Genomic DNA, 26376 nt, shown 5'->3' with positions numbered 1-26376 from the left:
GAGGATGGGACACGGGGTCAGGGTGGGGGACACAGGATGGGACACGGGGTCAGTGTGGGGGACACGGGATGGGACACGGGGTCAGGACGACCCGGGATGGGACACATAGTCAGCGCAGGGGACACGGGATGGGACTTTCGGTCAGGGTGGGGGACACGGGGTCAGCGCGGGGGACACAGGATGGGACACGGGGTCAGGGCGGGGGACACGGGATGGGACACGGGGTCAGCGCGGGGGACACGGGATGGGACACGGGGTCAGTGTGGGGGACACGAGATGAGACACGGGGTCGGGGGGACACGGGGTCGGTGAGGGCGACACGGGATGGGACACGGGGTCGGTGAGGGGGACACGGGATGCGCTGTGGGGCCGCTCAGAGGCCGGGGTCTGCGTGTGCCCCCCGTGCTCCTGCAGACCCCGCGTCCCCCGGGGTGCTGCCCGAAGGGACACCGTCACGGGGGCGCGCGCGGCAGCGCACCGGCGGTGCAGGCGGCCCCTGCGATGGTGACGCTCCGCCCTCCCCCGGGACGCGGGCCCCGCCCCGCCGCGGCGGGACCAATAGAAGCGGCGGGACCCCCGAGGAGGGCAGGGTCTGTAGATGGGAGGGGACCCGTCGTCCCTCGCGGCAGGCGGCTCCCTCTATGCAAATACAAGCCTGACTATTTGCCCGCCCGGAAGCGCTCGGGCCGCGCCCTCTCTCACCACGTGCTTTCCCAGCCGGCTCCCACTGGCGGGCGGGCCGACGGGGGCGGGACCCGCGGCGCGAGCCGAGGGAAGCGGGGCGGGCCGATGACAGGCGGAACCCTGCGCCAATGGGGCGGCGGGGCGGGGCGCGGCGGTCACCTGACCGGGTCGGCGCCGGAGCGGCGCCATGGTGAGTGCTGCGGCGGGCGCCGGGAGGAACCGGGACCGTGGGGCGGGACTGGGAGCGCCGGGATGAGGGGCACTGGTGGGGACTGGGATGGCGGGAGGCGCTTTGAGGCACCGGGGCATGGGGCTGGGGGGAGCTGGGGTAGGGGCGCGCTGAGGCGGGAGGAGAACCGGGGGGGCCCTGTGCCGTGTGGGCTGAAGGACACCCCCCGCTGCCCCCAGACCACGGCGCTGACCCAGGGGCTGGAGCGCATCCCGGACCAGCTGGGCTACCTGGTCATCAGCGATGGGGCCGTGCTGGCGGTGAGGGCGGCGGCACCCGCTCCCAGAGGCCTGGGGCGGGGTCCCGGGGCAGGGCGGGGGGAGCGGGGGGGTGACACACCCGGACACTTGGGTCCCTGCGGGGCGGGAGTGGGGTGCAGAGGGGACACAGAGGTACTCGGAGGCACCTGGGTGCCGGGACGCGGGGGGGGGGGGGGGGGGGAGCGGACAGACACCCGGGTCCTGGGGGGGTGGAAGGGGTACCTGGGTATCTGGGGGGGGGGGGGTGTACCCGCGTATCTGGAGGGGGGGTACCCGGGTATCTGGGCGCAGGGGTGGGCTCAGATGCCCGGGTCCCCCTGACACTGTTCCCCTGCCCTGCTCCCCAGTCATCAGGCGACCTAGAGAACGATGAGCAGACGGCCGCCATCCTCTCGGAGCTGGTGGCCACGGCCTGTGGGCTGCGGCTCCAGCGCGGCCATGACCCCCCCTTTAAGCGCCTCTCTGGTGAGTGTGGGCTGTCCCTGGGGTAGCCCTGACCCCCACGCCACCCCCAGGGTCAAGACAGTGCCCCCCAAACTGTCCCCAGGGTGGTGCTGGTGGCCCTGCCGTCCCCCAGGTGGCCATGACTGCCAGGGGAATAGCAGTGGCGCTGCTGTCCCCCATGTTGTAGGGGTGACCCCAAGTTATGCCTCCAGTAGTGGTGGTCCCACTGCCCCTAGGGTGGCTGTGACCCTCATACTGTCCTTGTGCTGGTGGCCCCACTGTGCCCAGAACAGCCCCGACCACTGTGCTGTCCCTGTGGTGGTGCCCCCGCCGTCTCAGGTGCTCTCCCCAGGGTGTCAGTGGCCCCGTGCTCGTCCTGTCCCCGGGGTGGCAGTGCCCCCAGTGTGCTTGGGGCACTGGTGTTGACCCTGGTGGCCCAGTCCCTGTGCTCACCCTGTCCCCACAGTGGTGTTCGGGGAACACTCCCTCCTCGTCACTGTCTCTGGACAGAAGCTCTTCGTGGTGAAGCGGCAAAACCACGTCCAGGAGCCCGTTGCCGTCTGAGATGCACCCCCGCTGTCGCCAAGGGGGGGGGGACAGTCCCCCTCATCCCCACTGTCCGCAGGGCCTCAGGGTAGCGGAGGACTGGCTCCCCTGTCCCTGCTGGCCCCAGGGCCCTGCAGCGACACCCAGTCGCGTCCCTGTCACCTCGAGGGCCTTGGGGACTGGTCCTCCATGTCCGTGCAGTCCCCAAGGCCACGTGGTGTCCCCCGTGTGCCTCGGGTCCCCGCAGCATCACCCCCCACACACACTGTTCCTCTATTGAGGCAATAAATTATGTCCTGGACCCCCCCATCTGGCTTCTTTGCGGGGGGATACAGGTCCACTCAGGACAGGGCACAGGGTGAGATGGAGCCCTCGTAGGAGAGGGGCACACAGAGCCCTTTGGGGGGCTCCTGCTCCCCCCACTCCCACGCCCTGCAACACCTCAAGTCACCCCAGCATCCCCCGGTGACAGACTTGTCTCCATGTCCAGGCCAGCGCTTTATTGGCACGCGCGCACACACACGGACGGCAGCCAGTGCGGAGACAAATAAATAACAGGGAGTGGAGATACCACCCATAGTGGGAGGCACAGAGACATCCCCATCCCCAGCGGGGCACGGGGGTTGGCAGTGCAGGACCTGCCTTTGGCTCAGCGCCCCAAGGACAGGTCCCAGTGTCCCCCATGGCCCCAGGGAGAGGTCCTGGTCCCTTGTTCCCCCCATCCCTCCTCCCACCCCAAGCAGCCAAATTCAAGGCAACGCAGGAAGCTGAAGGGGTGTAAACAGCACTGGGACCAGCTGCAGGACGTCCCCCCCGCTTCCCCCGTGCCACCCCCATCCCCAGAGCATTGTCACCCCCAGGCTGGGGACAGACCCCTGTCCCCATTGGTACCCCCATGGCACGTTCCAGTCCAGTCCCAGTGAAGCAGCAGGTTCATCGCCTGGGAGTGCGGGGACAGAGCCCCAGCCCCCTGCATTCTGCGCCCCCCCCCCCCCCCAAAGCTTGTCCCCTTCGAGTGCAGTCTCCAGGACGCAGCAGGATTTGTCCATCCCCATTGTCCCCCAGGTCCCCATCACTTGACGGGCTCCACAACCAGCACCTTGCACTCCCGCTTGGCAATCTTGTCCAGGGACAGCACTGTCTTCTCGGAGGGCAGGTAGAGGGGACGCCCCACGGGGGACCCCACCGGCGGGGTGATGGCACGTCGCTCCATCACGCTGCCTGACCTGGGGCGTGGGGAGGTGATGGGGGCTGCCCCGGGTCACCCTTATCCTGGGTGTCCTCCCTGTCCCAGGTGTGCCCCAGCCCTGTCCTGCCTGTCACCCCACCACATGGCCCTTCTGCATGCCCCCCCAACCCTGCTCTGATCCCACCACTGTGCCCATCTTGTTCCAGGTGTCCCTTCCAAGCATGCCCCAGGTGCTCTGCCCATCCCATGTGTCCCTCTGCCAGGTCCCCGCTGTCCCCGCGTACCTCATGAGATGGCTGCGGGATGGCTGCTGGTGGGAGAAGGACTGGGACCGGCCCAGCCCAGCCTGGTGCCGCTCCACCAGGTCCCGCACGGCCGGGCTGCTGGGGCTGCTCTTGCGTGACACGGGCCGGGCCTCGGGTGGCGGGTTGGCCACGCTGGCCGTGAACTGCAGCTTCAGCTTCATGTGCTGCGACATCTGGGGACAGACAGGGGATGCGGTGACACCAGGCCAGGCCCCACCGCGGCCCCAGGGGCCCCGCAGCCAGACGATCTCACCTCGAAGAGGCCAGCCCGCAGCGCCTGGAAAGCCACACGGATGGTGAGGGCGCTGCCCTTGCGCGAGTAGCCCAGGTTGTTGAGCGGCGTGTGGCACACGATGGCATCCAGCGCCGCCTGCGTGGCCCGGCGCTCCTCCCCGGACAGCTTCTTCCCTGCGGGGACCACCAGCGCGGCGGGGACGGGACCGCTGGCCCCCGCCCGGCCACCTCCAGCACCTCCTGGCTACAACTGTCCCATCCTGGCTGCCCCCTTTCCCTCACCCCATCTGTCCCCCTCTTAGCTACACCCAGAGGCACTGCCAGCCCCTCCGATCCCCCCCCCCGCCCCCTCAGTCCCCTGCCAGGCCCCATCCCCTCTGTCCCCACCGGCCGTGGCGGTCTCAGGTGTCCAGACGAGGCGCACGGCCAGGAAGTCCTGGAGGTCGTTGAGCAGCGTGTAGGTGACAGTGAAGCGCTGCCGGGCCCGCACTGGGGACTCGCAGGCAGCCGTCATCACAAAGCGCGGCCGCTCCAGCCGGATGCTCGGCAGCCTGGGGATGGCAGGAGTGTACTGACATGGGGATGGCCACTGCGAGCCACAGGGACGCGGAATTAGCAACGTGGGCCGGCCCCGCAGAGCCCTGAGGATGTGGGGACAGGGACATGGAAATGGCCACATGGCAGCCCCAAGACACGAGGTTAATGGCACAAGCAGGGGTAGGGATATCTCTGCGTCCCCCTCCTTGGGGCAGGAGGATCTGGAGGTCCCTCCCTGCTTGGGGACAGGGCACCTCAAGGACCCTCGGGGTGGTTCTTACCGGTAATGTGTGTAGATGCTGCTGGTGAAGGGCAGTTTTGGCGTTGACCACTGGATCACGGCCACCAGTGGGACCTCCAAGCCCTGGGTGGAGTGACAATGGGTCAGGGATGTCCCTGTCACCACCGCTCCCCAGCAAGAACACTCCCCAACATCCCCACGTCCCCCTGGCTCCCTGGCAAAGACAAACACCTCAGGGTCCAACAAGGATAGTCCCCCACAGCAGGGACGGTGGCCCCACATCCCAGCCAGGGTCGACTCCACTGCCCCCAGGGGAGGACACCTGGACAAGGGCAGCATCCCTCAGGCCGCCAACCGGGACGGCGGCCCCTGATCCTGGCCCAGACATCTCCCAACTAGGAGGGTCCCTGCCCAGGATGTCCCCCAACGTCCCCTCATGCCTGGCCTCGGGGCAGTCAGCCCTAGGGTTCCCCCAGCGTTCCCTCACCTCTTTGGCGTCCTCAGGGGGCCTCTCAGGTGCCTGGAGCTGGAAGAGGAAGTTGTGCTCCTCGAGGGCGCTGAGGGCGCAGGGGCAGGCCGAGCCAGCACCAGCCATGCGGCAGAAGGCACCCACAGGCACCTCGCCTGAGTGGTGGCTGCAGGACGGGGTGCGGGGACAGCTCAGTGACACGCAGGGACCCGCGCTGCCAGCCCAGGACTGGCAGTGCTTCCCTGGGGTGGGGCCAGGGACATGGCACAGTCGCATCCTGAGGAAAATGGGGGGCCCCATGGGGTCTGGGAGGCAGCACGGCCACGCCACGCCCTCCACCCTAGGGACGGTCCCCCGGCTCGGCACTCACCAGACATCATCGACCAGCAGCACGGACCCGTCGGGCATGACGGGCAGGTAACTGGCATTGAAGTTGGGCAGGATCTGCACGTCCCACAGCGAGATCTCCTCCTGGGACCAGCCGTTGAGCACTGGAGGATGGGGACATCAGGGGACAGTACAGGGAACGCTGTCGTGGCCCCCACCAGCCCACGTCACATCCTCCCCGGCTCCACATCCTCCGCTCTGTCGCAGCCACCCCACAGATGCCACCCCTTTTCCAGCCACCTTGGGACTCCTGTCCCCCTCACCTTTGAGCACAGTGAGGTACTTCCCGGACACGGTGAGCTGGCGGCATCGCACCACAGGCGGGGGCAGCACTGTCAGCAGGGTGCTCACTATGGGGACACAGATGGTCAGGGGACACGGGACGTGGGGATACGGGGAGAGAGAGGGGATGCGGGGACGCTCCTACCCTGTGCCTTGAAGGCCCCCTGCTCCTGGCGGAAGACGTGCGCAGGCGCCCGCGTCTGCAGCAGGCTTAGGTACCCCCCGCCCTCCTGCAGCTCGGGCGGCTCCGTGTCCCTTTTCCACACTGTCACCACAATCTGCGGACAGCGGGGACGCAGGTCACAGCTGGCACAGGTCCAGCCCCGAGCTCCCCCTCTGTCCCCACAGCTCCTCCTGTCCCCCACACCTAACCCAAGTGGCTTTCATTGACCCAGAGGCGGGGGGGGGGGAAGCAGGGCTGGATCCTGCTCCCCATCCCGTGCCACTACGCTGTCCCCAAGGTCCCCAGACCAAGGCCCCCTCCAGTCCCCAAATTCTACCTTGCCCTTGGTGGACCCAGAAAGGAGGACCAGGCTTAGATCTCTGTGCCAGCTCTGTGGTCCCAGACTGTCCCCAAGATCTTGTCCCTGATGACTGCATATTGTCCCCAACATCCCCTCCTGCCCTTGAGGTCCCCACGCTGTCTCTGAGGTCCCCTCCCATCCCCAAGGTCCCCACGCCGTCCTCAAGGTCCCCCTCACCTTGGCCTTGACGGTGCCAGGCGGCAGCTTGTCGAGGGAGATGGTCAGAGGGAAGATGACCTCGTCCGTGGACACGATGGGGTCCTCCACCGGTATCTGGAGACACAGCAGGGCTCAGCGCCACGATGGCCCTCAGCCCCATCCCCCTCGTTCTCCCCTGTGCCATGTCCTCCCCTGGCCTTTGTCCTGATGTCTGCCCGCTGCCCCTCATCCCCACGTCTCCCTTTGTCCCCACATCCCTCTTGTTCCCAGGTCCCTCCCGTGCTCCCACATCGCCTTGTCCCCCACATCCCTCTCGAATCCTCCCTTGTCCTCCTGTCCCTTCCCGACTCCCCCTTACCCCCGTATCCCCCACCCCCGGTCCCCATCACCCACCCCAGCGGCAGGGCGCCCTGGGGGGCCCTGGCTGTGGGTCAGCAGGGCCCGGCAGTCCCGGAAGACGGTGGGCTCCGGCGAGGCCCCGCTGCCGGTGCCGTCCCCGGTGCCATCCGGGTCCCCGTCCCCGTCCCGGTCCCCGCTGGCCTCTGTGCCGCCGGGGCTGACGCTGGCCAGGGCGGCCAGCGAGGCAGCCAGCTCGGCCCAGGGCGGCCGGCCCGGCCCAGTGCCGCCGCCGCTGCCGGGGCGGCAGCGGAGCACCAGGAGGAACCGCACGGTCTCGCCCAGATAGAGGTGGTTGCGGCGGGGCAGCGCCCGGTACCGGCCCGGTTCCCCCGACAGCAGCTCCCGCGCCGCGAACGGCACCGCCGGGAAGTACATGAAGTAATCGCACTGCGACTCCATGGCCACCGGCCCCGGGGGCGAGGGGTTAAGGACCGGGGGAACCGGGGGATCTTAGGGGTGAGGGACAGACCCAGGGACCGGCGGGACCCCGGGGATCGGGGCGGGGGGGGGGGGGGGGGGGGGGGGGTCGGGCGGAAGAGTCCCGGGAGCGATGCCGGGGCACCAGCGGGTTCCGGGCCAGGGGAAACCCCGGAGACGAGGGGCCCGGGGCGGCGGGGGGGATGTCGGGGGTGGGGATGCCGGGCCGGGTCGGACGTGCCCGGAGGGTCTCCCGGAGCCGGGCCGCGCCGGGGCAGGTGCCGGGAGCTGGCCGGGCCGGGAGCTCCCGGGAGCTGGTCCGGGTCCGGGTCCGCGTCCGCGCGGCGCTGCCGGTGCGACCGGGCGCGGCTGGGAGGGGCACGCGCAGGGCGCGGGACCGATCTCCGAGCGACCTGGTCGGGTCGGGCAGCCGAGGGCCGAGCACATCGATACTCTACCTTCCGCACAGGCACCAATCGCCACCCGGAGGGGCGGAACTTCCTCTCCTGCCGCTCCTCGCCAGCTCCCCGGGGGGGCGGGGCATGCCCGCCGACTGACTGGCAGCAGAAGCACCCAGTCAGCGGTCTGATTCCAGTCTTTATTGCCATAGTTACCACAAAGCGAGCCTTGATGAGGCGGGGCCTGCGCCAGCCCCTTCCCCCAGGGGGCGGGGGGACCCTGATCCCCCCCCCGCGCCGGGGGACCGTTACCGGGCCCTGGTAAACTGAGGCACGGAGCTGTACCGTGGCGGGGGGACCCTGATCCCCACCGGGGCGGGGTCGTGGCCATTGCCCGGCCCTGGTAAACTGAGGCACGGATCTGTACCGTGGCGGGGGGGAACCCTGATCCCCACCGGGGCAGGGGGCCATTGCCTGGCCCTGGTAAACTGAGGCACAGGGTGGTACCGCGGGAGGACCCCGATCCCCGTCGGGGCTAGAGGTGGCCATTACCAGCCCAAGTAAACTAAGGCACAGAGCTGTACCGGGGGGGGGGGGGGGGGGGGGGGCGGACAACACACCCCAATCCCCATCGGACTGCAGGGAGGGGGGGCAGCATTACCCACAGCAGCTAAACCGAGGCACAAAGTGGTTCCATGGGGGGACCCCTGATCCCCATCGGGGTTAGGGGGCCCATTGCCCAGCCCAGGTAAACCAAGGCACGGTGCCGTTCCCAGGCCGCGTACTGCTGCCGGGCCCCCCCCCCCCCCCCGCTACCCCCCAGGCGGGACAGATGCATTGCCCCCCCCAAACTGCCGCCGGTCGAGGATGTCCTTGTACTGCAGCTCGGGAGTGGCGAGGCGAGCGCAGCGCTCCCGCTCGGTGGGGGGCAGCCCGGCCCGCAGGGCATACCCCAGGATCTGAGCCCGGCCAGGGGGCTGGAAGGGTCGGAGGCGGCCGTCGGGGATGGCGCGGGCGGGCAGGGGTCCGCCACCCTGCAGACAGTGGTGTGCCAGGGCAGCGCGGCGCTGGCGCAGGCGGGCCACCTCCTCCCGCAGGCGGGCGGCCCCGAAGGCCTCGGCCCGGCGCCAGAAGGAGCGGTTGAGGTGGGCGTAGAGCGCCCAGTCGAGGCTGTTCCAGGCCCGCAGGCGGGCGGCCTGGGCAGGCGAGACGCGGGGGCCGTCCCCAGCGGGGCGGCCGTTGTGGGCGAAGGCGGCCACGGCCTCCTCAGGCCAGCACAGGGCCTCGCGCAGCAGCACCAGCGACTCATCGAAGTGCTCGGCCAGCAGCACCAGGGAGAAGGCCCGCTCCAGCCCCGCCAGCGCCGCCTCCACCGCCGCCCCGTCCTCTGCCGCCGGCAGCCCAAAGTCAAACCACTGCAGGTTGCGGGCGTAGTGGTTGCCCCGCGCCCCGGCCTCGTAGAAGCGCCCCGGGGCCGCCAGGAAGGCGGCCAGCGAGGGGGCCCGCCGGAAGGCCGGCGCCACAGCCCGGTAGTAGGCGAAGGCCGACTCGCCCAGCGTGCCCGGGTCCCGCACGATGGAGAAGTAGAAGCTGTCGTTGGGCATCACCTTCTGCACCTGGGTGGGAACCGCGGCGGCGGCTCGGCACCCCACCGGGGCGGCTGCTGGCTGTGCCCCCCCTGCCCCCAACGTCCCCCTGCTCCCTTGGCTGTCTCCCGGATCCCCCAGACGCCTCCCACCTCCCCCCGGCCTCCTCCATCTCCCCCAGGAAACCCCTCGCCCCTAGACATCGTCTGCCTCACGAGAGGGTCCCCCATCTCCTCCAGACGTCCTGTGTTCCCTGGGGCATCCCCTGGCTCCGCCAGACAGCGTTTCTCTTTCCAAATCTCCCCAGACCTCCTACGTCTCCCCCTGATGTCCTCCACCTCCCTCAGATGCCCCCAGCCCCAGCCATCCCCACCCCAGCCCTGTCCCCCACCTCTCTCCATCCCACATCCCCCAACCCAGCCCGGCTCCCCCACGTCCCCCCATCTCCCCCCCACAGCCGCCGCATCCCCGCTGTCCCCCTGCGCCCCTGGTACCTCGGTGAGGTTGAAGCGCATGTGGTGGCAGATGATGTCGAAGGGGGGACCCCCCGGGCGGTACCCCTTGACCCGCTCAGCCCGGAAGGGGCTGGGGTACCCGAACTGGTAGCGGTGGGGCAGGGCGAAGCGCAGTCCCCGCGCCTCCCCAAAGCGGTGCAGCAGGTTGACCACGCTGCTGCCCCCCGTCTTGTGGGTCTTCAGGAACACCAGGTGGGTGCGGGGCTGGCAGGGCGCCGGGGGGCGGCCGGCAGGGGCCACAGGGGCCCTGAGGACACGTGGGGTGCTGGTCAGGGGGTGCTGGTGGGGACCCCCTGTCCTGCCTGGCCCCAGTGGGGTGCTGGTCAGGGGGTGCTGGTGGGGACCCCCTGTCCTGCCTGGCCCCAGCTGTCCAAGGGGACAGGGACCCCTCCTGGGACCCCCATCCCATCCATCCACGAGATGCCTGAAGGGTCAGGGACCGGCGTCCCGCCCCACCTGGGACATGCCCTGGGTGAGGTCCCAGGGGATTTTGGGGGTGCAGCGTGTGGTGAGCCCAGGGGCCTGGGGGGGGTGTCTCACCTGCGCTGGAAGGGCCCCCCCAGGAGCTGCACCGTGAAGCCGATGGTGACGCAGACCCCCAGGGCGGCCCCCAGCGTCTGGAGCCGGCAGCAGGCGGGTGGCAGCTTCATCCTCCTGCGGGGACACGGCGGCTCAGGGGACCCCAGCATCGCCTTCCTGGGGGGACACTGGGGTCTGCCACATCGGGGTCCCCATGCTCGCCCCAAGCCAGCCACATCCCGCCCAGGGGGGACAGAGCCCCGGGACCGCCCAGAGCCACGTCGTTGCGCCGGGGGGGTCTGCGGGGGCGTTGGGCGCCGGCCAGCCCGGCCCCACCCGGGGACAGCTGGGGCCGTTACGGGAAGGGGACAGGGACTGGCCACTGCCCTGGGGAGACCTCTGCCACCCCCATCCCTCCCTGTGCCCCAGGAACCCCCTGTGTCCCCAGGCCTCTCCGTCCCACTCCAGCACCTCCACTCTCCCCATACCTCCAGGAAACCCCTGTAGCCCCCTGTCCCCCTCCAGGAGACATCATCCGCCCCCACAGCCCCTGTCCCCGAGATGCCACGTCCCCCCTGTACCCCCCGGGACACTCCGTGTCCCCAGCCACATCCCAACATCCCTCCTGTCCCCCCTGCTTTGCTCTGGGACCCCACATTCCCCTGGGACCCCTGTGGCCCCAAACCCCACATCCCACTCACCCCCTATGTCTCCCTGTACCCCCCCCCGTTCCCCTCCACAACCCTGGGCTGCCTGTCCACTTACCCTGCCCCAGGGCCCCCCTGGCCTCCCAGGCTGACCCCCAGACCCGTGTCTCCAGGACCTCCTTGTCTCCCGGGTCCCACTGACTCCCCCCTGTCCCCAGACTCCTAGGTGACCTAAGCCCTGGGTCCCCCACCCCCCCATCCCCTTACAGCCCCCTATGCCCTCATGTCCTGCACAGCCACCTGCCCCCCCCAGACCCCGAGTCCTACCAGGACCCTTGTCCCCTACGTGACCTCACGGTCGCCTCCTCCCACTGTCCCCAGTGTCCCCCAGACCCCGTAGCTTCCCAGATGCTGCTCCCCAGGGGCTCCCCCTCAGGTTCTGTGCCCCCGCCTCATGCCCCATGGACCCTCAGCCCCGTGTCCCCTCCGTGTCCCTCGTCCCTCGCGTGTGCCCACCCTGGCCCCCGCAGCCGCCCGGACTCCCAGCTCCCTGCCATGCCGCCTCCCCGTGTGGTGGTGCCTCCCGACCCTCCGTGCCCTACGGGCCCCCGCAGTGTCCCCCCCGGTCCCGGTGCCCCCCCGCACTCACCGCGGACGCGGGGCCGCTCGCTCAGCCCCGCCGCATCCCGCTGCGCTCCGGGGGGGGGGCCGGGGGGGGGGGCTCAGGGGCGACCCGGGGGTCTGCACGGGGGGGGGCCGGCCGCCCCGGTGTCCCGGGCGGGGAGTACGGCCGCCCCGGTCCCGCTGTCGGGGGAGCCGATGTCCGGGGGGGGTCTCGTCCGCTGGGCCGGGGGCTCAGGGGGGCCCGGTGTCCCGGCGGCTCCCGGCGTCCCGGCCGCTCTCTCGGTCTCCGCGAAGTTTTCTCCTTTGTCTCCCGCTGTCCCGTCCCGCCCCGCCCCGCCGCACCGGGACGGCCCCCGGTACCGGAACGGCCCCCGCGCCCCCGCCCGGATACGGCGGGACGCCCCGGGACCGGCCCCGGCCCCGGGAGCGGGACGGGCCCCTCGCCCCTCGCCCCGCGCCCTCGCCCCACCCTCCCGTAGCGGGACAGAGCCCGGGGGCACCGAGGGCCGTTCCCGAGCATGGCCCGGGGCCAAGAGCTGCCCCTGCTCTCCGGGCTGCCGGGCTGGGGCAGACTGGGAGCACTGGGAAGGCTGGGGGGGGGGGGGGGGGCTGGGGGAGGGCGCTGCAGGGCCTGGGGCGGCACTGGGTGTCGCAGAGAAGGCACTGGGGCACACAGGGACAGGGCGGAGGGAGAGGATGGAAGGGTAGGACGGACAGAGGGATGGAGAGAGGACACACGGACAGGACGGGCAGGGGGATGGAGGGAGGACACACAGACAAGTGGGGGGGTGGGGGGACACATGGGGGGCAGAGCTGGGGCAGCAGGTCAGGGGGCACCCCAGACCACGGGAGGCCACGGGGAGCCCCCAGGCTGTGCGGGGCTTTGGGGGATCCCCAGGGTCTCGGAGGTGCCACGGCCAAGTGAGACCAGAGGGGCTCCAGTGTTAGGTGGCTATAGGGCCTGTGGGGTTTCCCCAGAATGTGGGGACCTGTGGGGACATACAAGGTGCCATAGGGGAGCCCGGGCTATAAGGGACACCAGGGCCACGTGGCACCCCAATGCCATAGAAGGCTGTAGGGGATCCCCAGGACATAGGGGACTCCTTGGTTATAGGACGCTATAGGGACCCCCGGTGACACGGGGCTATAGGGACCCCGGGCCGCCCCGCCCACGTGGGCGGTGGGGGGGCCGCCCGGGCCACGCCCCTCGCACGTGCCGGCAGGGGGCGGGGCCGCCCTGCCTGCTGCGGCGCCCGCTGCGCGGTGAGCCCCGAGCGCTGCCCAGCCCGGCACGTGCTGGGCCTGACGTCGTTCGGCAGCGCGAGGCGAGGCGGGACCGGGGGGGGGGGGGGGAAAGCGGCGGCGGGCACGTGACCTCGGGGGGGCCTCACCCCCCGATGTGACCCGGAGCGGTTGGGGCCTTGTCCCCCCGTGTCCCCCGCCCCGGGGTAGGCCCGGGGTCCTCGTCCCCCTCCTCAGCAGCCCCAGGCAGGGGGTGTTTGTGGGTGCTTGGGCCCCTCCCCAGCCCTGGGGTGTCAGGGCCGAGGGGGTGCCCCCGCCATCCCGGTCCCTCCGACCCCACCTGCCTCCCCCCGCCCCCCAGGCCCTGCCGTCACCATGCCCCCGCGGCGCGCGGCCCGCATCCAGGGCACCTCCTCCAGCTCCGGCTCCTCCGCCGGGCTGGGCACCGGCTCCAGCCCTGCGCCAGGCTCAGCCGGGGCACGGAGCGGCTCCCCGCCATCGCCACCAGCCCCCGACAGCCCGTGAGTGGGGGGGGGGCCGGGGGGGGCGGGGGCCCGGCCGACCCCTGGCTGCACCCCACCACCACCGTCCCCACAGAGACCTCAGCAGCGGTGACTCTGGCAGCGACTTCGAGGACACGCTGCGGCTGCGCCGCAAGCGGAGACGCCGCCGGGGGCAGAGCCGCGGCCCCGTACGTCCTGCCCTCCCCTTCTGGCCGTGCCCCCCGCCCTAGGGCTGCTCCAAACCTCCACCGTGTCCCCTTCCGCCAGGTCTTGAAGCGTCCCCGGAGGAGGGAGCCCAGTGGGGATGGGAGCAGTCTGGCCGCGAGCAACCCGGAGCAAAACACCCTCTTTGAGGCCGTCAGGTCGGCCAAGATCGCCGTCGAGGTAACCCACAGGTTACACGCAGCAGCCCAGGGAGCCCCAGCCGGCTTGCGCACGGGATGAAGGGACACGGGGGGCCACATGCACCTCGAGCAGGGGACTCAGGTGTCCCCAGCCAGCTGCTGTTTGATGCCAGCTGTCCTGTGCCTGCAGACGGTGGTGGACGACTGGCTGGAGACCTATAAGCAGGACCGTGAGACGGGGTTCCTGGAGCTCGTCAACTTTATCATCCGCTCCTGTGGCTGCAGAGGTGGGGGGGGGGGGTCCCCACCAGGTGCTCTGTCCCCTCTGTGCTGCTGGTGGGGCCCGCCCCCCAGGCTGGGGACCCCCATTTCACCCCTGGCTCCCCCGGCAGGCGTGGTGACCCTGAAGATGTTCAGGCACCTGCAGAACTCGGAGATCATCCAGCAGCTGACGGAGAAGTTCGAGGAGGTGCTGGGCAGGCACAGGGGGTGCTGGCAGCGGGGCCGGCGGGCAGCCCTGCTCACCCCTGTCTCCCACAGGATTCAGCCGAGTATCCGCTCTCGCTGGGCACCCAGCCCTGGCGCTGCTTCCGAGCCGCCTTCTGCGAGCTGGTGGCAGCAGTGGTGCGGCGGTGCCAGTACAGTGTTGTCTACGATGAGTTCCTGATGGACGCCCTCATCTCCCTGCTCACCGGCCTCTCCGACTCCCAGGTGCGGGCTTTCCGCCACACCAGCACCCTGGCAGGTAGGCAGCTCCCCGGGGGGGCTCCCCACGGGCTCCCCACAGGGGTCCCTGCTCCCACTGTGCTGCTCTCCCAGCCATGAAGCTGATGACGGCGCTGGTGAACGTGGCGCTGGGCGTGAGCCTGCACCAGGAGAACAACCAGCGGCAGTACGAGGCCGAGCGGAGCAAGGGGCCTGGCCGCCAGGCCACCGACAAGCTGGAGGCACTGCTGGAGAAGCGCCGGGAGGTGAGCATTGGCGGCAGGGGGCTGGGCAGCGACAGCGGGGGCCGGGCCCCTTCTGAGCCCCGCTGCGTCCCCCCAGCTCCAGGAGCAGCAGGAGGAGATTGAGAACATGATGAACGCCATCTTCAAGGGCATCTTCGTGCACCGCTACAGGTCGGCTGGCCCACCAGCTCGGGAGCGGACAGGGGTCTCATGACTGGGGAGAAGGGGCATGGAGCGTGGCGTGGCCGGGCTGGGAGGGCAGGTGGGAGCCGTGTGCGGATGGGTACGTGGCACCGCTGGGGACCATGGCGTGAGCCCGGGCGGTGCCGCGCATGGCAGAGACGTGGTGCCCGAGATCCGGGCCATCTGCATGGAGGAGCTGGGGACGTGGATGAAGAGCTACACAGCTTCCTTCCTCACCGACGGCTACCTCAAGTATATTGGCTGGACCCTGCATGACAAGGTGGGGCCAGGGTTGGGGGGCTGGGGGCCATGGGGCCCGGCCAGGGGTCCTGCTGACAGCCCCCATCCCCACAGCAGCGGGAGGTGCGCCTGCAGTGCGTGAAGGCACTGCAGGGGCTGTACTGCCACCGGGACACGGCCGCCCACATGGAGCTCTTCACCAGCCGCTTCAAGGTAAGCAGGGGCCCACGGGGGTCCCCTGGGTGCCTGCAGGGTGTCACTGACTGCATCCCCCTCGCCAGACCCGCATGGTGTCCATGGTGCTCGACAAGGAACCGGACGTGGCTGTGGAGGTGGTGAAGCTGCTGACGCTGATGCTGGAGTGAGCACGGGGCCGGGGCTGAGGGGGGACATGGGGGCACAGGGTCCTCCAGTGAGAGCAGGGACAGACGATGGGGCTGGAGGGCACCTGGGGGACAGGGTGCAGGTGCTGCATATGCAGGGCCCTGGGGACATGGCCCCACAGCAAGAACAGGGGCAGGGGCACAGGGCTGGGGGACAGGAGGAGCGGGCACCCCCACCATTCCGCGTGCACAGGAACACGGAGGAGGTGCTGACAGAGGAGGACTGCCAGAGCGTCTACCCCGTGGTCTACGTATCCAGCCGCGCGCTGGCCTCTGCTGCCGGGCTTTTCCTCTACCGCAGGTGAATGAGGGCCAGTGCCGGGCAGAGCCCGTCCCATGCCGGGGACTGGCCCCCAGCCCACCCCTGCCCGGCACCAGAGCTGCTGGCACCCGGCTGCAGCCCCCACAAAAAGCTGAGCATTTTCTGCCTGCCAAACCCTGAGTCAGGCTCAATTTCCTCCCCACTCCGCCGTGGGGAGCATCTGGCAGGCGGCCGGCGGAGGCCAGCCGACAGGCTACCTTCGTCCCGGGCTCGTTGGTGCCGTCGTTAATGGGAAAGGGGCCTGAGGCAGCTGTATCCGGCCCCGGGGTGGCTGCAGGGCAAGCGCGAGCCCAGCACGCGCTGGGTCAGCTGCCCGGCGCCCCCGCCGCGCGTCCTGCTCGCACGCTCGTGCTCTTGCGCCAGCCTTGGCGCGCTCTGCCGAGAGGAGGCCGGCGGCGCCGTGTTTATCTCGGCGCAGGCCTTGGCGGCTCTTGGCAGTGGCGGTGTCTGGGCTTGTCACGGCCCCGTTCCCCCGCACATCTGGGGCGGCGGCAGCTGTGCGTGGCGTCAGCCGGGGTCCTCCCTGTCCCCGGGGGCTCAGGGTTCGGGTGCCGCCCCAGGGTGGGGGCCGGGGGGACCCCCGTGTCTGTGTCCCCTGGGGCTCTGTCCCCAGAGCAGGGGGTAAGTGGGACCCCCATGTCCCTGTCCCTTGGGGCGCTCTCCCCTGTACGTCCTGCTCAGGTACTCAGCGTCCCTGTGTCTGTGTCCCCCCCGGGGCTCTGCCCCCCGTCACACCCAGCGTGGGCACACAGGACCCCTGTGTGACCCTGCGCGCACATCCCCAGGCTGCTGGACCCCCAGCGAGAGGCGGGCAGGGAGCCATCTCGCGATGGGGACAACAGGACCTTCTTCCGGCTGCTTCTGGCCTTCTTCATTGAGAGCGAGGTGAGAGCGGCTGCAGGGGGCCTGGGGGGGGGGGGGGGGGGGGACCCTGCGCACCGTGATGGTCCCCTGTGCCCCGTCCCCAGCTCCACGAGCATGCAGCCTACTTGGTGGATAGCCTGTGGGACTGCGCTGGGCCCCGGCTGAGGGACTGGGAGACCATCAGCGCTTTGCTGCTGGAGGAGTCACCCACCAAGGGTATGGCACTACCATGCTGGGACATCACGGAGGAGTCACTGGGATATGCTGGGATGTCACTGGGAGACACTGGGATATGCTGGGGTGTCGCTGGGACCAAGTAGGCTACACTGGAACATCCTAGGACACCCTTGAGGTATACAGAGATGTTGCTGGGGCACACTGGGAGATGCTGGGATGCACTAGGATATAGTGGGACATCACTGGGAGACACGGGGTTTGCTGTGGGACATCCCTGGGAGATGTTAGGAGATGCTGGGATGTGATGGGGAGGCGCTGGGGCATCGCTGGAACACACGGGGACACGCTGGCATGTTACTGGGTTGTACTGTGACATTGCTGGGGCACTGGTGGGTGGTCAGGGGACATACTGGGATTTGTTGGGGTGCCCTGGGACCCCCTGGCACATCAAAGGGGGTGCCGGGCCGCACCCCAGCCCCCTCATTCCCCCCACCAGGCCTGGCAGACCGGCAGGAGAAGGCACTGGTGGAGATCCTGGCAGCCAGCGTGGTCCAGGCGGCCGAGGGACAGCCCCCAGTGGGCCGCAGCCTGGCCAAGAAGGTAACGGGGCTGGGGAGGGGGCGGGGGCCCCCTGGGCCGCCCTGAGCCCCCTCTCTGCCCCCAGCCCTCAGCCCGGGAGCGCAAGGCACAGGCGGAGGAGAGAATCCGGCTCACCCACTGCCTCGTCCCAGCCCTGCCCCAGCTGCTGGCCAAGGTGAGGGGGACGGGGCTCCCCACCACCCCTGGGGACCTGGGGGGGTCGGCACTGACCCGCCTCTCCCACTGCCCCCCCCAGTTCTCAGCTGATGCTGAGAAGGCGGCTCCGCTCCTGGAGGTGCTGCGCTGCTTCGATCTCAGCATATACTGCACTGGGCGGCTGGAGAAGGTGCTGCTCCCTCGCCCCTCAGGCAGGATCCGGCCCCCTGGGGCTGGGGCAGAGCCACTCTGCCCCTGGGAAATGGGGCTGCAGGGACGGGATGCCGATGGGTCCCCCAGGTGTCCCCTTCGGGATCCTCTGTGTCCCTGTGCCCACTGGGAGGCTGTGTGCCTGTGCCCCCCATCAAGGGGCCGTCTCTGTCCCCCTGGGGGGCCCACGGCTGTCCTCATCCTCTCGGGGGGGGCCGTACCTCCCTGCAGGAGGCTGCAAGTCCCCTTGTCCCGATGGGAGGCCCCCTGACCCTTGTCCCTGGGGAGGCAGCGTGTCCCCGTCCCTCCCACAGCCCCCTCTCCCCGCAGCACCTGGAGCTGGTGCTGGGGCAGCTGCAGGAGGTGGTGGAGAAGCACACAGGGCAGGCAGTGCTGGAGGCTGCGTCCCGCGCACTCCACGCGCTCTGCGACCCTGAGCTCGCCCTGCATGGCCGCGGGGACCTGGTGCGCAGCCGCCTTGCCGACCAGCTGGCCGACAAGTTCCACCAGGAGGTCACCGAGCTGCTTCAGGTAGAGGGGATGGGAGAGGGACCCTGAGTCTGGGACAGGGCTGGGGACCGCTGGGGTCACAAGAGGGACCTGAAGATCAGGACGTGGACCTGAAGCCTGGGATGTTGCTCGGGCCATTCCAGGACAGGGACTCAGACTCCAGGATAGGGCTAGGGACAGGGACCCGGAGCCAGGACAGGGCTGGGGACAGGAGAGGGACCAGGACCTGTAGGGACAGCGGTGGCGCGGGCAGGGACGGGGCATCAGTGGGGAAGAGCTGGTCTGGGAGGTGCTGGTTGGGGAGCTGGCAAGGGACCATGGCGAGCAGGGTGTCCCCAGCCTGGCGTGGGTCCCTAACTCCATGTGGAGCATCCCTAACCCTGTGCGGGGTGTCCCCAACCCCGGGCCCTGCCCAGGCCTCGTCCCTGGACGAGGAGGAAGTGTACAGCATGGCGGCCACACTGAAGAGGATCTCCATCCTGTTCAAGTGAGTGGGGAGCCGTGGGGCCACACCACTGCTCCGCCTGCGTCCCCAGGGGTCCCCCGGTGTCCTCGTCCCCCTCCACGTGCCTCCCCTGTGCCCTCTCCTGTGGCATCCTGTCCCACTGCCCTGTGTGTCCCTGGCACCCTCTCTCCTGCCCCGTGTGCTCTCCATGTCCCTGTGCAGTGGCATCCCATGTCCTGGTGTCTTGTCCCTGGCCCTCTGTGTCCCCTGCCCCATCTGCTCCCCATGTCTGTGTCCCCCAGTGTCCTGTCCCCTGCCCCACATCTCCCTGTCTCCCAGTGTCCTGTCCCTTGCCCCATCTGCTCCCCGTGTCTGTGTCCCCCAGCATCCTGCCTCCTGCCCCACATCTCCCCTCGCCCTGCTGATGCCACTCTGTCCCTGCAGCGCCCACGACCTGACGCCCTGGCAGCTCTTCGAGCCCTGCACCCAGCTCCTGCAGCGCGCCTTGGACACGGGCGAGGTGCCGCCGCAGGTACCCGCCCTGGGGACGTGGCGGGGCTCCTCAGCACCGCGGCCATCCCTTGCCCGCATCTGCCCCGCAGGTCCTTGTCCCTGCCATCACCTGCCTCCACTTCCACATCCTCTGGGAGCTCTCACACCTGCCCAGCACTGATGTGCCCCAGGTGAGCGGATGGCACCAGGACGGCCGCAAGGACAACTTGGGGCAGCCCCTGTGTCCCTAAAGGTGACCGCATCCCCCTGCCCAGGAGCAGCTGCAGAGCCTGAAGACCAGAGTCACCTCCTTCTGCTCGCTGTGCCAGAGCTGCCTGTCTGATGTGGACGCTGGCGTCCGGGAGCAGGTACGCAGGAGCTGGGAGGATGTGGAGGGGGTGTCGGGCCTGGTGCTGAGCCCGTCCTTGTGTCCTCAGGCCTTCATGGTGCTCAGCGACCTGCTGCTGGTGTTCGGGCCCCAGCTGCCGCGGGATGGGCGGGAGGCGCTGGCCCCCCTGGTGCTGCTGCCTGACGCAGGGCTGCAGTCCCAGCTGGCCGCCTTCCTGATGGACCACGTCTTCCACCACGCCTGCAGCCATGAGGAGCTCTCGGCTATGGGTACGTCCCCTCCGCGCATCCCAGAGGTGTCCCCTGGGATGCCTGTCCCCCCACTGTCCCCTCCTGTCTCCGCAGAGGACAGCGAGAACCACATCGAGGAGCTGCACCAGCGCCGGGTGCTCCTGGCCGGCTTCTGCAAACTCATCATCTATGACGTGCTGGAGCTCAGCGCTGCCTCCGACGTCTTCAAGCACTACGCCAAGGTAGGGGGCACACAGGAGGCCTGTCCTGCTGGCCCCGCAACGGCTTGGGGACATCAGGCCCTGTCGCCTCCTCCCCAGTTTTACAGCGACTATGGGGACATCATCAAAGAGACACTGAACTGCACCCGGCAGATCGACCGGCAGGAGTGGGCTCGCACCCTGCTGCTCAGCTTACAGCAGGTACAGCATTGGCTGGGGGGCTCTGGGGATCCCCGGGGTTGCCCAGGAGGCTCTGAGGGTCTCTGGGGAATCCAGCGGGTCTCCAGGGGAGTCTAGGGGTCTTTGGGCTGCTCTAGGGAGGTCTGCGAGGCTCCAGGAGATGTGGACGGGGTTTGGGGGGGTGTCTCTGGAGTGGTCCGGGGGTCCGTGAGCCTCTGGGAGGGAGTCTGGGAGACTCTAGGGGGGTGGGTGGCATCCAGGAAGCTCCTGGGGGGGGCTCTAGGGGGGCCTGGGGAGTCTCCAGGTGCATCTGGGTGTCTCTAAGGGGTCCTGCACTGACCTTCTGTGTCCCCCGAGCAGCTGATGACAGAGCTGCTGCTGCAGCAGGGCCCCGAAATCCGGGCAGCCGAGGCTTTCCTGGAGATCCGGGATCTGGCACGGCGCTTCTCCCTCCTCTTCAGCCTCCAGCAGCTCCGCAACCGCCCGGCACTCCTCAGCATGCACAAGTGCGAGGGGCTGGGGGGCCTGGGGGGCCGGGGGGCTAGGCTGGGGCTCAGCCTCCCCCCTCATCCTTCTGCCCTGGCCAGGGAGGGGATCCAGTTCGCCTTCCAGGAGCCCCCGGGCCCGGGGCCGGGGCTGCCACCCCTCAACCTGCCCTTCCTTGAGGTGCTGAGTGAGTTCTCACCCCGGCTGCTGCGCCCCGACAAGGCCCTGCTGTGAGTGTGGGCGGGGGTGTGGGATCCCCGGGGGCTGGTGGGGTCCCATTTGGGTCCTCAGGGGCCATGGGGGGTCCTCAAGGTCCATTTGGGGTCCTTGGGGGTGATGTGGGGTCTGCAGGGGCCACGTGGCATCCCCCAACACCTTGTGGGGTCCCCCAGCACCCCGCAGGTCCCTGGTGCCATGTCACCCACCATGTCCCCCGTCCCCGCACAGCCTGGCCTACCTGGAGAAGATGTACCAGGAGCAGCGGTGGCTGGCACCACAGGACGTGCCATGGCCGTCCCTTGTCACCTACCGCAACTCCCTGCAGCCGCAGGAGGAGGGGGGCTCGGTGAACAGCCGCAGCACAGCCCCCCGCCCCCCACCCGGCTCTGCTGCCAAGAGACCCCGCATAGATGGTGAGGTGGGGGCTGAGCCCAGGGGGGACCCCGCACGCTGGGGGCCACGCCACCCCCAGCACCCCGACTGGGCTGTGCAGGGCTGGGGGGGAGCTTGCCCTGCTCTGTCCCTCGCTGCGGGGACTCTGGCCAGAGGCTGGGATGCTTGAGGCTCCCCAGTACAGAGCGAGGGTCACTGTGGGGCAGGAAGCTGAGAGATGGCGGGTTGGGGGGGGGTTCATGTCAGTGCTGTCACCTCTGCCAGAGCCGGACTGTCCTCGTGTGGGGACAAGGACAGGGCTCAAGGAAGGGGACAGGGTATGGGGACGGGGACACAGCTCAGGGATAGGGTCTGGGGATGGGGTGGTGGTCCCAGTGCTCAGCCCCCTCCTGCAGCGCCTTCGGAGCACCCCGACTCCAGCCCGTGGCTGAGCAGCCGCCTCCCCAGCCCAGCCCTGACCTCCACCGTGCTGCGGGGTGGCCCCCGGCCCCCGCTGACCCGGCCACCAGCACGGGACCCCGGCTCCGACCCCGGCCTCCTGCAGAGGTGAGTGGCTGGGCTGGGGGTGAGCCCACCCCACCCCCAAACTGGGCACCTCCCACCCAGGACCCCTCCTGATTCCCTATCCTCCTCCTGCAGCAGCTCCCTGTCCCACCGGCGCAGTGGGGTGAACCGGTGAGCGAGGGCAGGGACGCACGGGGTGGGCACCAGGGCTGTGAGGGGAGAGTCTTGCTGGGGGTCTTCCACCCTCCACTTCCCTCCCTTCTCCCCCAGGCTCAGCCTGATGGTGGAGGAGGAGGAAGAGGAGATGATGATTGAAGAGGAGAGCAGTGAGGAGGACACCCCAGAGCAGGACAGGGTGAGGCCACCTCCCGAGGGTCCCCCCAGCCATCTGCCCCTGCAGGGGTGGGGCTGGCAGCACCCTGGGGTGCCCCCAGCCCACCCAGCCCCAACCTGCCCCCCCCCCACCCCAGACTCTGCTAGCCCCCGAGGACCAGCTCCGGGACCTCTTCGACTCCACCATCCTGGGCATCGAGGTGAGCCAGGGGCGGAACGCACAGGGTCGCCGGGGGAAGAGGGACCCCAAGGGAGAGCCCTCCCCTCCATTTTGGGGGAGTCTCACAGGACCCCTTTCCCCACAGGACGTCTGAGCGAGGGACCCCGGCGGCGCAGAGCAGTTCGGTGCCTGTTTATTGTTGTTACAAGCCCAAATCTGGGGGAGCCTGGCTCCCTGGGCCCTGTTGTTTGGAGATGGTTAATAAATACTCAGTTGACGGCTGGCGTCAGGTGCTGGTTCCCCTTTCAGGGCCCAGGTCCCCGGTGTCAGGGGTCCGCAGGGTGCAGGTCTCGGCGGGGGGGTCCCCGCTCAGAGGCGCAGCACGTAGGAGTCGCTGTGGGTGAGGTAGCGCACCCAGCGCTGGGGGGGCCCGGTCGGCCCCGGCAGCCGCACGAAGCGGACATGCAGCCCCGAGCAGGTGTGTGCGGGCAGCTCAAAGGCCAGGTTGGCCGGGCCCAGCTCCAGCAGCGATGCACGACTCAGCCCCGGCACCTCCAGCTGCGGGGAGGGCGCGGTGACACCGGGGATGGCATGGGACACCGGCTCCCCACCTCTCCCTGGGCACCACAGCTGCCCCCCCTGAAGGGGATGCGGGTCCCTGCCTGTCCCAGGCCCCATGGTCACCCCCACAAGAGCAACAGGTTCCCAAAGGCTCCCCAAGGAGCAGGGGGGACAGGTCCTTGCCCATCCCCAAGCCCTGGGGGAGCTCCCTGCCTGGTCCCCGCCGCCCCTCGGCCCCCCCCCCCAGCCCTCACCTTGAAGAGTGCAGAGAGCTGTGACCCCCCCTGGCAGCGCGGGATGTCCCAGTGGATGGACTTGGTGCCGGGCTGCAGCTCGGCCGTCTGCTCGGGGCTGCTCAGCTCCTGCGCCAGGCTGGGGGGGCACGGGTGGTGAGGGGGTGACAACGCGGGCGACAGCCCCCAGCCCCCCAAATGCCAGCACCCACCTGCTCACCCCCTTGGGCACGGGCAGCTGCAGACGGACGTTGAGGGCTTGGCTGGAATTTGAGATCAGGGGCTCAGGGGCCAGGCTCTGCCACGGCCCCCCGGGCCCTCTGGGCACCTACCTCTTGGGGGGCAGGTCACAGCGGAGCTTCAGATACAGCCGGAGCCTGCAGGGAAACAAAGATGGTCAGAATTGGGGTCAACCCCGGAGATGGTCAGGGTAATGCCCCCCCACACACACACACCCCCCTGCTCACCTCCCGGTGGGGTCCTGGTCCACGGTGGGGAAGAGGCGGAAGGGCAGAGGCGAAGGGATGTCATCTGCCAGCTGGTACTGCATGAGCGTGAGCTGCGGGAGACAGGGCTCAGGGGGAGCTGCCACAGCCCCCCCCACATCCCCAGTGTCCCCTGGTGTTCCTCACCTCCCCCTGGCTCGGGGTCACCTTCAGGACCCTCCCGCTCTCAAACTCGTCCAGCTTGATAGAGCTGTGGAAGGCGCATTCGTCCACCCGGACAGCCGTGCCATAGCCTGGGGGGGCAGAGAAGGGTGCTACGCCATGGTGAGGGTCAAAGCAGGGCGTAGCGGGGAAAAGCAAGTGCTGGGGGGCAGCTGGGGGTGTTAGGGGTGTGCTGGAGGGCAGAGGCGGGTATTTGGGGGGGACTGGGCGGGGGCTCACCCCGCACTTCTGACTTGCCCACGCAGAACTCCTCCGTCAGCCCGATGCGCATCTCTGCAGGGACAGGGACGGCGTGGAGTCACCCTGGGGGATGGCCCTGGCTGTCCCTGAATCCCCAGTACCCCAACCCCTGCCCCCCCCTTACCCACGCAGCTGGGCAGGTAGCACTTGAGGCGGATTTCCCCCTGGACGTCCACCTTCATGGGTGTCCCCTGGGGAAAGGGGACGTGGGCTGAGCTGGGATGGGCAGGGCGGGTGGATGAGACTTCAGGGGGTCCCGGGGTGGGGTGGCCTGGGGGCAGTGGGCAGAGCCAAAACACCCAGGGGACATGGGGCAATGCTTTGGGGACACGCTGAGGGGCAGGGGGGGCACGGGGCAGGGGATCCCTGTCTCCACTCACGTTGGCGGCGATGACCACTGTCAGCCTCTCCACCACATCCACGAAGACCTCGTTCCTGGTGCCCTGCGGCCAGAGGGGGGGGTCAAGGCTGGGAGGGGGACAATAGGGGGTCATGGGGACACTGGGAGGGTCCTACCTGCTCCCCCCGGGGTGGCAGCACGGGGCGGCTGGCGGCCGAGCTGGGGGCTACCCTGCTCTGCTGCGTCTCAGCGCCAAACTGCAATGACATAGGGGGGACGACAGGGTTTGGGCACCCTGGCCGGGCTGGGGGGGCAGGGGGGGGATTTGAGGTGTCCCTGGGTCCTCACCAGCCCAATGGAGCCCAGGTCGAGGAGGCTGAAGGGTTTGGTGGCCACGGGCTCCATATGCATGAAGTTGCGCAGCACCTCGGGTGCCGTTGTCTGGACATAGCCGTAGTCCTGGGGGAGCCGGGGGGGGTCGTCACCCCCCACAGCTGTCCCCTGTGGCCCTTGGGGCAACCTCTGCCCCCCCCCGGAACCGTCTGCTGTCCTCTTCCCTCTGGGGTGTTCCATCTGGGTGTTCTGGGGTTTCCCCATCACCCCCTGAGCTGTCCCCAGCTCCAAAGGGGTCCCCACCACTCCAAGGAGTGTCCCCAGCTCCATGAGGTGTCCCCAGTGCCCCCCCCAGGGTGTCCCCTGTTCCCTCCAGGGAGTTCTCACCACACCGAGGTGTTCTCACCCCCCCCCCCCCCCCGTAGGGTGTCCCCAGCACCCGCAGGCATGTCCCCAGCTCCCGCCATGTGTCCCCAGCACCCCCTGGCAATGTCCCCACCAGCATCTCATCCAGCAGCTCGTAGATGAGGGCGAAGTTGAGGCTGATGTTCTTCTCGCTGAGGGGCCCGCAGAAGTCCCGCAGCAGCGTCACCAGCCTACGGCAGGACCCGCGGCCATCAACGGGTCCCCATCACCCCCCACGGTACTCCCCGCCACCCCCCCCCACCCCCGGCCACCCTGTACCTGTTGAGGAATTCCACCAGAGTGAAGGGCGACGCATCCGCCGTCGTGGTGGCCACAAAGTAGAGCCCTGCATGCCGCACGTGGACAAAGTGCCGGCCCTCGTGTGCCTGGGAGGGAGGCAGAGCCGTGACCCCCGTGGGACCCCCACAGAACCCCCCTTGTCCACCCCTGGATCCCCTTTACCATGAAGACAGGGGCCTGGTCCCCCGGCAGCAAGGTGATTCTGCGGTAGAAGGTGTCGGCAAGGTCCGTACTGGTGCCGCAGGTCTCCCCGCGGACTGGGGGAGTTAAGGAGAACGGGGGACACATGAGGGGGGCCCTGGGGAGCCCCCCAAGCGGAGGGACTCCCTGGGGTGCAGGGGGTGGAGGATACAGTCCTTGTGGATGAGCCGGTCGCCCTTGGAAGAGAGGATGAAGATCTGGGACAGCATCGCCGGTCTGGGGGGATGGGGTTGGGGGTTGGCGTGGGCTCCCCAGGGCCCTACCCCCCCCCCCCCCGCGAGCTCTGCGCACCCCAAAGCCGCCTGCCCGAGACCCCCCGACCAGGCCCTGCCCCGAAGCCCCCAGCACCCTGAGCCCCCCAGCACCTGTGCCCCCCCAGACCCTTGAATCTCCAGCACCCTGTGCCCCCCCCAGCACCCTGAGCCCCCCAGGCCCCACACCCCAAGATCCCCCCGCCCACCCACAGGCCTCGGCACCCCCCAAGCTCCCCCCGTATCCTCGTCCCCCTCCAGGCGCCCACTCCAGCACTCCCCCGGCTCCCCCCCCCCGCCGCGGCCCCTTTAAGAAGGGGCGTGTCCAGGGCCCCTTCGTGTCCCCCCGAACCTGCGTCCCGCCTGGCGCCTGGCGGTCACATGACACCGCCGAAGGGAGCGTGGCCCGGGCCGGACCGCCGCGCGTCGCCATTGGCCGGCGGAGCGAAGGCGTGGCCCGCGCCGGACTGGGCGCCGGCCGTCACGTGGTGGCGGTTTTCGCGCCACTTTTGGCTGCGGCGGCGGGAACCGGAGCGGCGGCGGGGCTGGGACTGAGCCCCGCGGGCACCGGCAC

General features: G+C 69.7%; 5 protein-coding genes across 13 annotated transcripts; 2 read left to right on the top strand and 3 right to left on the bottom strand.

The window, feature by feature from the left end:
* Window positions 1–486: 486 nt before the first annotated feature.
* LAMTOR4 (late endosomal/lysosomal adaptor, MAPK and MTOR activator 4) lies at window positions 487–2469 on the top strand. 3 transcript variants are annotated; one of them, XM_052775065.1, is made up of 4 exons: window positions 747–874; window positions 1093–1173; window positions 1521–1638; window positions 2084–2469. In XM_052775065.1, exons 1-4 carry the CDS (start codon window positions 872–874, stop codon window positions 2179–2181), a joined length of 300 nt encoding a protein of 99 aa, XP_052631025.1. In that variant the 5' UTR covers window positions 747–871; the 3' UTR covers window positions 2182–2469. The 3 variants fall into 3 exon arrangements, with proteins under 3 accessions (XP_052631024.1, XP_052631025.1, XP_052631026.1); XM_052775066.1 differs by having other exon boundaries at window positions 813–863; window positions 1072–1173; XM_052775064.1 differs by lacking the exon at window positions 1521–1638 and having other exon boundaries at window positions 487–874.
* A 179-nt stretch (window positions 2470–2648) lies between these two features.
* TRAPPC14 (trafficking protein particle complex subunit 14) lies at window positions 2649–7702 on the bottom strand. Its single transcript, XM_052775063.1, has 11 exons — window positions 6884–7702; window positions 6509–6604; window positions 5953–6085; window positions 5789–5875; window positions 5509–5629; window positions 5157–5304; window positions 4710–4792; window positions 4279–4442; window positions 3911–4065; window positions 3637–3830; window positions 2649–3389 (listed from the first exon to the last, which is right to left on the bottom strand). The coding sequence occupies exons 1-11, from the start codon at window positions 7286–7288 to the stop codon at window positions 3236–3238; spliced, it is 1740 nt and encodes a 579-aa protein (XP_052631023.1). The 5' UTR covers window positions 7289–7702; the 3' UTR covers window positions 2649–3235.
* A 181-nt stretch (window positions 7703–7883) lies between these two features.
* Window positions 7884–12030, bottom strand: GAL3ST4 (galactose-3-O-sulfotransferase 4). 2 transcript variants are annotated; one of them, XM_052775074.1, is made up of 4 exons: window positions 11621–12030; window positions 10346–10459; window positions 9785–10052; window positions 7884–9320 (listed from the first exon to the last, which is right to left on the bottom strand). In XM_052775074.1, the coding sequence occupies exons 2-4, from the start codon at window positions 10453–10455 to the stop codon at window positions 8517–8519; spliced, it is 1182 nt and encodes a 393-aa protein (XP_052631034.1). In that variant the 5' UTR covers window positions 10456–10459; window positions 11621–12030; the 3' UTR covers window positions 7884–8516. The 2 variants fall into 2 exon arrangements, with proteins under 2 accessions (XP_052631034.1, XP_052631033.1); XM_052775073.1 differs by lacking the exon at window positions 11621–12030 and having other exon boundaries at window positions 10346–10790.
* A 1049-nt stretch (window positions 12031–13079) lies between these two features.
* Window positions 13080–22555, top strand: STAG3 (stromal antigen 3). Of its 4 annotated transcripts, XM_052775048.1 has the most exons (33): window positions 13080–13358; window positions 13435–13528; window positions 13608–13724; window positions 13875–13971; window positions 14077–14153; window positions 14225–14429; window positions 14504–14655; window positions 14732–14805; window positions 14974–15097; window positions 15172–15270; window positions 15339–15418; window positions 15634–15741; window positions 16548–16647; window positions 16731–16842; window positions 17300–17403; window positions 17468–17557; window positions 17639–17728; window positions 18079–18279; window positions 18675–18745; window positions 19148–19235; window positions 19306–19386; window positions 19471–19563; window positions 19633–19813; window positions 19889–20016; window positions 20095–20196; window positions 20536–20681; window positions 20763–20891; window positions 21109–21293; window positions 21669–21819; window positions 21913–21948; window positions 22048–22132; window positions 22248–22310; window positions 22416–22529. In XM_052775048.1, the coding sequence occupies exons 1-33, from the start codon at window positions 13213–13215 to the stop codon at window positions 22422–22424; spliced, it is 3618 nt and encodes a 1205-aa protein (XP_052631008.1). In that variant the 5' UTR covers window positions 13080–13212; the 3' UTR covers window positions 22425–22529. The 4 variants fall into 4 exon arrangements, with proteins under 4 accessions (XP_052631008.1, XP_052631004.1, XP_052631006.1 ...); XM_052775044.1 differs by having other exon boundaries at window positions 19889–20196; window positions 22416–22555; XM_052775046.1 differs by having other exon boundaries at window positions 19889–20196; window positions 21916–21948.
* On the bottom strand, window positions 22448–26302 carry AP4M1 (adaptor related protein complex 4 subunit mu 1). Of its 3 annotated transcripts, XM_052775050.1 has the most exons (16): window positions 26155–26227; window positions 25703–25767; window positions 25513–25607; window positions 25330–25436; window positions 25145–25241; window positions 24661–24771; window positions 24489–24569; window positions 24353–24415; window positions 24097–24163; window positions 23952–24005; window positions 23697–23803; window positions 23532–23623; window positions 23397–23441; window positions 23277–23327; window positions 23086–23203; window positions 22448–22828 (listed from the first exon to the last, which is right to left on the bottom strand). In XM_052775050.1, the coding sequence occupies exons 2-16, from the start codon at window positions 25758–25760 to the stop codon at window positions 22640–22642; spliced, it is 1335 nt and encodes a 444-aa protein (XP_052631010.1). In that variant the 5' UTR covers window positions 25761–25767; window positions 26155–26227; the 3' UTR covers window positions 22448–22639. The 3 variants fall into 3 exon arrangements, with proteins under 3 accessions (XP_052631010.1, XP_052631011.1, XP_052631012.1); XM_052775051.1 differs by lacking the exon at window positions 25145–25241 and having other exon boundaries at window positions 26155–26302; XM_052775052.1 differs by lacking the exons at window positions 24661–24771; window positions 26155–26227 and having other exon boundaries at window positions 25703–25877.
* Between the last annotated feature and the right edge of the window lie 74 nt (window positions 26303–26376).

This window comes from Harpia harpyja, chromosome 26 (genome assembly GCF_026419915.1).
Source record: "Harpia harpyja isolate bHarHar1 chromosome 26, bHarHar1 primary haplotype, whole genome shotgun sequence".
In the NCBI taxonomy this organism is placed as follows: domain Eukaryota; kingdom Metazoa; phylum Chordata; class Aves; order Accipitriformes; family Accipitridae; genus Harpia; species Harpia harpyja.
This window is presented reverse-complemented; position numbering and strand designations above follow the sequence as displayed.